An 8,689-nucleotide genomic window follows, 5' to 3' on the forward strand; every position below is an offset into this window, starting at 1 on the left:
TGTCATGGGTAAGATGGCCAGGGAACAAATGAGTCCTGTTGCCCGTGTCCAGCTGACCCAGCTAGGCCCAGGATGCACAGCCCCAGCCCTGCCCACCAGGCCTTTTCTCCCTTCCCAGCCTCTTCTGCACCATGGAGCCAGAGCCTGTCCAGTCTGGCATGCTTATCGACGTCTGCAAGTACCTTGACTCCCTACAGTACCGCGTCTGGAGGAAGATGGTCACGTCTGTTGAATCTGGTGAGTGGGGGCGCAGGCAGGGCTACAGGCAGGGGAGATAATGTCACGCGAGGCAGAGAGCCAACTGAGCTCCTCTCTTTCAGCTTCTCACCCTGTCGGGCCTTCTCTAGCCTCTTTCAGCCCGGTGCCCTCTCCGCCCCCTGCCCCACCCCTCAAAACCATCTGGCAGAACTCCGGCCTCTTTGAGTCCTAACAGTCAGCCACCTCTGCAGAAAGAGGAGTCGACTGCCCTCTCTGTTCAGAACTGTACTGTATAGGTGATAAAAGGTCTCCTCCTTTCAGGATCGCCTTTCTACGATGACTCCAGCCCACCCGAGTCACTGTGTTGGACGCTATGGACTGAGTGTTTGTGTCCCCTTACATTTGTATGTTGAAGCCCCAACCTCCAATGTGATGGCATTTGAGGTGCAGCCTTTGGGAGGTGATTTGGGTTACATGAGGTCATGAGCATGGAGCCCCAGGATGGGCTTAGTGCCCTTATAAGGAGAGGCACCAGAGAGCCGCTCCTGTCATCCAGACCAAACCACCCTACAGCCCAGTCTCAGACTTCAGTCTCCAGAGCCATGAGAGAGACATTTCTGTTGTTGAAGCCACTCAGCCTGGGGTATTTTTGTGCAGCAGCCCAAGCGAAGACACAGTTTTATAGGGAGAAAGGTCAGTGACCCAGAGGGATGTTATGTGCTTCTCCAAATTGTCATGGAGTTTTGTTAGCATCCGGGGCCCCTGCACCTCTTGGTTTCCTGTGGCTGCTGTGACAAAGGACTGCAAACCAGATGCTGTAAAAGGCCAGATTAACTTACTCTCATGGTTCCAGGGGCTGGAAGTCCAGAGTGCAGGTGTCAGCAGGGCTGCGCTCCTTCTGAGCCCTGTAGGGAAGGCCTTCTGTGCCCCTTGCTGGCTTCCAGGGTTGGCCAGCAGCCCTTAGCCGGCAGCTGTAGGTAGTCCTTGGATCCCAGCCCTTGTCATCACCTAGACTTCTCGCCACTGTGTGTGTCTGTCTGTTCTCCTTTTTTTTTGTAAGAACAACAGTCATATTGGAATAGGGTCCTGCTCAGCTCCTGTCTGATGTCATCTTAGTCACATCTGCCATGACCCCATTCCCAAATAAGGACGCCTTCTGAAGTACTGGCAGTTAGGACATGACCATCTTTTTTGGTGGGGCACAGTTCAGCCCTGGACAGCTCCTCCATGCCCTGGGGCCAGTAGGGACACAGCAGGTCACTTTGGGGTTGCAGGCATGAGCTGGCATGGCAGGGGGGCAGCATGGAAGGCTTGCTGATTCACTGCCGCTTTCCCCCTCTGCTCCTCAGTGCCTTTCAGCTTCGATCCCAATACTGCGGCCGGCTGGCTCTCTGTGTCCGATGATCTCACCAGCGTCACCAACCACGGCTACCGAGTGCAGGTGGAGAACCCGGAGCGCTTTTCGTCGGCGCCCTGCCTGCTGGGCTCCCGTGTCTTCTCGCAGGGCTCCCACACCTGGGAGGTGGACCTGGGGGGCCTGCCAAGCTGGCGGGTGGGCGTGGTGCGGCTGCGCCAGGACTCTGGTGCCGAAGGCCACTCCCACAGCTGCTACCACGACACCCGCTCGGGCTTCTGGTATGTGTGCCGCACTCAGGGCGTGGAGGGGGACCACTGTGTGACCTCGGACCCGGCCACATCTCCCCTGGCCCCAGCCATCCCTCGCCGACTGCGCGTAGAGCTGGAGTGTGAGGAAGGTGAGCTGTCCTTCTATGACGCAGAGAGCCACTGCCACCTTTATACCTTCCACGCCCGCTTCGGGGAGGTGCGGCCATACTTCTACCTGGGGGGCACGCGGGGGGATGGGGCCCCTGAGCCTCTGCGCATCTGCCCCCTGCGCATCACTGTCAAGGAGGAGCTGGATGGCTGAGGCTGGCCCGGAGCCGGCCGGATCTGTCTGGGACTCGTTCCATGGTCCTTCCTGCTTTCTTTCTGTCCTTCCTCAGGCCGTGCTCACCTCAGAACCTCTGAACTGGCTGCCTCTGTGCCAGGATCTTCCTACCGACCTGTCAGGCCTCCTCCTTCATTTCTGGTCCCTTCCCCACCCACAGTTGAAAGTGTCCAGGAGACCCCTTACTCCCCAGACCCAGAGCACCTTCAGGATGTGAATGTCCTAAATCCTAATGCCAGGATTTCTGGGGATGACAGTTGCTTCTAAAATGGGCTTGTTTAAAAAAAAAAAAAAAAAAAAATTTTTTTTATGTTTATTTTTGAGACAGAGAGTGACGGGGGAGGGGGGGTCAGAGAGAGAGAGGGAGACACAGAATCCAAAGCAGGCTCCATGCGGACTTTGAGCCCACCAGCTCTGAGATCATGACCTCAGCTGAAGTCTGGCGCTTAACGGACTGAGCCACCCAGGCGCCCCTAGAATGGGCCTGTTTTAAAATGTAGGTTTTATTACCCTGGTATGGTGAGGCCCACAGACCTGGAGAGGGCCACAATTAAAAAGAATTTATTATTTACAGTCCACAAGAGGGGGGTCCCACCACACTTTTGGGAGTAGCCACACAAGGAACCATCAGGGGAAGCATCAGAATCCATTAGGAGGCAGAGGGAGTTGAGGAAGCACTGGTTGGAGACTTTATTGTGGTTTCAGTGGTAGGAATGGTCGAGGCAGGGCTCTGGGTAGACAGGTTTGAAATATGCCAGTTTGGATAATTTTGGCAGGCTCTGGGGCATAGGGGTTGCCCCTAGTTGTCAGGGATGCCCAGGAGGGGAACCTTGGCCCCCAAGTGGGAGAGCCCTGTGAGAACGTGGTATAGGAAGTGGTTGGGAGAATAGCTCTGGTTGGGTCGATGGTTTGCACATGAAAGGCATGCTACAGGGAAGTTGATTGCTTTCTCCTGGGAGGAACAGTTTCCCCAGGCCAGTGAGGCCCTAGATACCAGAGCATCAAGAATACAGAAAATAGGAAAATACAGTTTGTGCAAGACTGCTGTTGTGGCTTTGGGGCAGGATCTAGGCTCAACTTGTCTATCACTTTATACCAGTGTCTTAAAACTGCTCCCTAGAATCCTCTGGGGTCCCCTGGGAATGGGCAAGTCCACCCCTCAAATCAGCTCTGATTTATCTATTTGCACTTGTTGGACTATTTCACTTAAAAAACACATTTTTTAAAATTTAGCCTTAAAAAGTGACTTATATAATGCAAGTGAGGAAAAAAACACAATTTTAAAAAGCACAGTTTAGACCCTTTCCTTCTCTGGGCCTCAGTTTCCTCATCTGTAAGTAAGATTGGAGGACTAGGAAATTATGCCCTGTGATTGCTGTAGAAGAGATAGCTCTGATTCGTCCTCATAAAGTAATGAGGGGCCCTTTTCAGTCAGGAGATAGGAAAGGTCTGGGGTGAGAAAAACAGATGACCTTGCTTGACCTTTGCTGCCCCGCCCTGGCTGCAGCTGCTCATTCTCACCCTGTTGCCTTTTGTGTTGTCATCCCATCTCTTCTGCCCCCTTTCTGTTTCTGTTGAGCCTACAGGCTTGCACCTCCACCTCTTCTTCCTCGCTTATGCCTGTAGATAATTGTTAATTGTCACCTTGTCCTGTCTGGGAAACAGCATGGTAAAAGGAAATATTGTTCCATGGGGGTGGTGTTCTAATCGGGAGCATGGTCCCTACTGAGGACTTAGATTCTTTCTCCTGCCTGTGCCCCCAGTTCCAGAAATGGGCTTTTAAAACAGAAATGATGACTCAAAACTATGAAGTGTTGTTAACATGATATGTACAATTGGTACATGGGGCGGGACGCAGTAGGAAATGCCACTGGGTAAAGGGGAATGTTGGCTGACTGGTGTGCGCAGGTGGGAAGGCACTTGGACTCATTGAAGCTCAAGGCACTTTGAGGGCCAGCGCCTCTGAGACCAGTGTGCATTGTCTAGCCCATCACATAGAATCTGTGCAATAATCTTGACCTAAAATTATTTTGTTAGTTATAATAAACTTTAAAAAAATTTTTTTTAATTTCCAACTTAGTGGAAGGTTTTTTTTTTTTTTTTAATGGACAATTTGGATAGCCCAGGCCTCTTTTTTAAAAAATAAAAATGATATTTGAGCCAAAGTCCACTTTTTCTTTGGACATTTTCCTTTCAGGGTCCTTGGAAGCAAAAGGTCATCCATGGTGTAGCATGTACTTGACTTTGTTCCCTTTCACGATCAAGTCACATTCTGTTGTGTGAATACACTGCATTTTATCTGTTCTTCAGCTAGTGGACGTTCATTCATCGTTTTCATTTGTCGCCATTACAAATAGTGCTGCTGTGAACACGCATTGTACATGTGTTGTACAAGTTTTTGTGTAGTCATAGGTTTTCTGTTCTCTTGTGTATATATCTAGGAGTGGATTTGATGGATCATATAGGAACTCCACCTTACCCTTTGAGGAACTGTGAGGCTATTTTTCAATCGAGCTGCACCATTTTAGATTCTTATCAGAGGTACACAAAGTTTCCAGTTGCTTCATGTCCTTGCCAACACTTGTTATAGTCTGTCTTTTAACTTGCCCATCTTAATGGGGGCGAAGTGATACCTCATTGTGGTTATTTATCTATTTGGGGGAGAGAAGGAGAGTGGGGGAGGGGCAGAGAGAGAAGAAGAGAAAGAATCCCAAGCAGGCTTCACGTTCAGCATGGAGCCCAATGCAGGGCTCAAACCACTAGCCTTGAGATCATGACCTGAGTCGAAACCAAGATTTGGACGCTTAACTAACTGAGCCACCCAGGCACCCCTCGGAGATGCTTCCTTTTGTTTCCTCAGCCTACAAGGCCTATTGCCCTTCTTTATTCACCTCCAGGCATCTGGGCTTGGTGGTGCCTCCTGAGACCTGCCTGGGATTTCCCTGGCTGCAACCAAACGTCCATTTGGCTGGAAGGGCACCTGCGTGCAGACCTGCCTCTGCTGCCTTCTCTGCATGGAGATTCTTGAGTGCAGGAACCACATCACCTTCACCTTTCTACTCCTGGGTCCTTGTTGCTGGGGCAGAACCAAGACCGTTGGATGTGTGCATTGGGGTTCAGGCAAGCTGTCCCTGAAAGCTTCACATGGCTGGCGCCATCTTAAGGAGAAAGTGGCCTGGCACCTGACATCCAGACTCCTGGGATCATGATCCTAGCTATGATTTATGAGCTACCTGAGCCTTTAGAACCATGATGCTCTCATCTAAAATGAGGATTATAGTACCTACCTTAGATGGTCGTGTGAATTAAATGAGGCAATTTTTTTGTATCCTAAATGTTTGTATCCTAAACATAGTACAGCATTAATACATAGCCGGTTCTTCAGGAGATGGGAGATTCTGAATATTGACATGATTCACATTAATGAATCCCAAAGGAAATTGAGAAATACAAAGTTATCTATCTTGGGAGTCCTCAAATTTCTTGAGGTTTTTAACAAGGATATATACATACAGGATACAGGCTTATGAAAAATTTCAACACCATGGAAAATGGTTATGTTGTAGTGACTGAGAAAAACAGGGTTCAGAGTTCTACAATATAGACATGCAACAGACAAAAAGACCAGCAGGACCTCATCTATAATTTGTGTGTGTTGTTTGAGTAGATAATCCACTTACATGGCTGTACATTTCAAGGGTACAAAAGGTACTAGGAACAGTCTCTCCCTTTTGCCCAAACACTCAGCTCCCCTCCTGTGGGGAATCCATATTACTTAAAAAATCATTTCAGAGATATTTTCTGCATAGTACATATTCTGCTCATGAGTATATTCTGGTTCCCCCAAATATACTGTCATTTAAGAGCCTATACTCAAATCTGTATCCCTAAGCACCCTAAAGAAGAAGAGAAAACTCAAAAATAAAGGCTGTTATTAAAGTAACTTCCTGTCCTCAAGGAGGAGGTTGGCCATGGATGTTTTCATGGAGTCTGCTCAACTGGTGGATTTAGCTTTCCATTATTGTTTAAATATTTCACTCTAGGGTTTTAATTTTTTTTTATGTTTACTTATTTATTTTTGAGAGAAAGAGAGATGGAACATGAGCCGGGGAGGGGCGGAGACAGAGGGAAAGAGAGAATCTCAAGCAGGCTTCATGCTGTTAGCACGGAGCCCAAGGTGGGGCTTGATCTCAAAAACTGTGAGATCATCACCTGAGCTGATATCAAGAGTCGAATGCTTAACCAACTGAGTCACTGGGGTGCTCCTCGCCCTAGGGTTTGAAAGCAAGGGGAAACCTATGGAATTTAGTTGCTCCTGATAATTAGAAGATCTGAGACCTCAACATACGTTTTTAAAATTTCATGTTTCACAGGGCAAGGACCTAAATAGCCTAGTGGTTACAGGGTTGTGATGTATGATTGGAGAGCCTGGGTTCAAAGTCTGACCCACCCATTGTGTGACTTTGGCACAGTTACTTAGCCTCTTTAGTGCCTTACCTTCATGAGGTTGAAAAATGGAGATAAAGATACCTAAAGAGCCCCTGGCTGGCTCAGTTGGTGAAGAGTGTGACTCTTGATCCTGGGGTTGTGAGTTTGAGCCCCACTTTTGGTGTAGTGATCCCTTAAAAAACTTAATTAAAAATTTTTAAGTTTATTTATTTTGAGAGAGACAGAGTGCAAACAGGGGAGGGGCAGAGAGAGGGAGGGAGAATCGCAAGCAGGCTCCCAGCTGTCAGTGCAGAGCCCAATATGGGGCTTAAACTCACAAAACCATGAGATCATGACCTGAGCCGAAACCAATTTAGCTGACTGAGCCACCCACTCACCCCCCCCAAAATAAAATTTCTTTTAAAAAATAAGATATCCTAAGATGAATGGAGATAACCTACCTCATAAGTGGCTTATGGGACTACTCGAGCTAACATGTAAGACACTTAGAACAGGTCTGACACTCTGCAGCTGAAAGCTTACTATTGTTTTTCCTGGTTCTGTTACCAAATAACAAACAGACTTGAGAGAAAACCGTTCAACTTGTCTTCGTAAAAGGGGAAACTGGGACACTTGCGAAATTGTTTTCAAGGCCTTTTGCAATGCTAACATCACGTGATTCACAGTCTGTGTCACCAGCAGAAGCCCAGGGCCCTGCATGTGGTAGGAACTGCTGCTGCTGGCCAGTAGTTAAGAACCCAGGTGTGGCATCGGGAGTTTTGCCCATGTTTTGAGTCTAGACAAAGAGAAGACTAGCATCCTAATGTTTGAAGTATAACAAAGCTTATTCTAGAGAGGAGCAGGTCTCAAAGAAATGTTGCTAAAAAAAGTTATCAGTCATGCCCAATAAAAGCGTATGGTCACGTTCCAGACATGGCGTCTGTGCTTGGTTGTGTGAGATTAAAGATGGTGTCAAGTACTGACTCATCCACCGTGGGGATGATTTTAGTGGCGGCAGAGCTGTTTGGAACAAGCAAAAGATGACTATCAGTGGTGGGGATTGTAGTATCTGCCTTCAAGGTCTCAGGAATGCAGCTTCTCACACTGGCCTGAGCCACCTTTTCCTTCCTCCTGCCATGCCTGGAGGCCTGGGCAAGATGGATTCAGTGATGGCTGCCATGGGGCAGCCCCCCGCTCCGGGTGCTCTTTGTCCTTGTTTGTGGGTGTCACTCAGGTGGGCGGGCTAGTTTTGCTAGGGAACAGACTGAGGAAGATCGGAGATTCTGGTTTCTATGGATACTGGGCTAGCTGAGATTTGCATAATGTATTTCAGAGAACACACAGTCTGGGAACAATGTGGAACCAGGAGGAACATAAAGGCACATGGAAACGAGTTGGAGGGCCTGGGAAGTCAGGCCCCATTTCAGCTCTCATTTAGGGACAGGAGTCTGGGATCTAACCCCTGCCCCTGTTCGAGTGGAGCAACAGGGAGCCCCGACGATCCAGGGAGGTGGTGCGTGCACAGTGCCGCCCACAGGTAGGGTCTGTCCTGTGGGTTCAACAAGTGTCCATGCTCTTTGGCTCCCCTTTTATCTCAGCTACTGTCTGAAGGGGTCCTTCAGAAGCTCGTGAGTGTACTTACAGAACATTTCACGTAGGCCTTCTCATTTGAATCCTGACCGCCATGTGAGACGTGCTCAGGAGCCAGCAGGTCATGTGACGAGTCAGTAGCAGAGCCAGACCTCAATGCCCGTCTGGCTCCTGCCCTCAAATCCCCAAATATCTGGGGTTTGCCCCAGTAAGTGTGGCGTAATTGAGCCCATTCCCTTTGTGAGGGCCTGAACTAGGGGAGGAGCAGTGGGGATAAGGGGAGATGGGCATCAGGAATACCCAAGGAGGCAGGATGGCCAGGCAGCATTGTAGAGGAATGTAGCAAGTCAGGCAAGTCAGGAGCTATGGCCTCCAGGTTTCTGGCCTGATGGAGTGTGTGGTCAGTGAGGCGTGGAGGTGGGGAGCACCCAGTTCAGTGTTGTGTGGCGGAACAGTGGGTAAGTAGAGAGAGGGCCCATCAGAAAGCAATCTACCTAGCTCAGGATCGGGATGGGAAATAAAGGA

General features: G+C 49.1%; 1 protein-coding gene across 3 annotated transcripts in view; it reads left to right on the forward strand.

The window, feature by feature from the left end:
* The window catches only part of TRIM35 (tripartite motif containing 35), a 28,525-nt gene extending 23,044 nt beyond the window's left edge, over positions 1–5,481 (forward strand). For 2 of the 3 annotated variants that reach the window (XM_039217365.1, XM_039217367.1), the window contains 2 exons: positions 119–237; positions 1,548–2,470. In XM_039217365.1, coding sequence (XP_039073296.1) covers positions 119–237; positions 1,548–2,125 — 697 coding nt within the window. In that variant the 3' untranslated portion in view covers positions 2,126–2,470. Of the gene's footprint in view, positions 1–118; positions 238–1,547; positions 2,471–5,043 lie in introns of those variants that run through there. The other variant, XM_039217366.1, reaches the window with a different exon arrangement.
* Positions 5,482–8,689: the final 3,208 nt, after the last annotated feature.

Source organism: Hyaena hyaena, unplaced genomic scaffold, assembly GCF_003009895.1.
Source record: "Hyaena hyaena isolate Hyena2069 unplaced genomic scaffold, ASM300989v1 scaffold_682, whole genome shotgun sequence".
Lineage (NCBI taxonomy): Eukaryota > Metazoa > Chordata > Mammalia > Carnivora > Hyaenidae > Hyaena > Hyaena hyaena.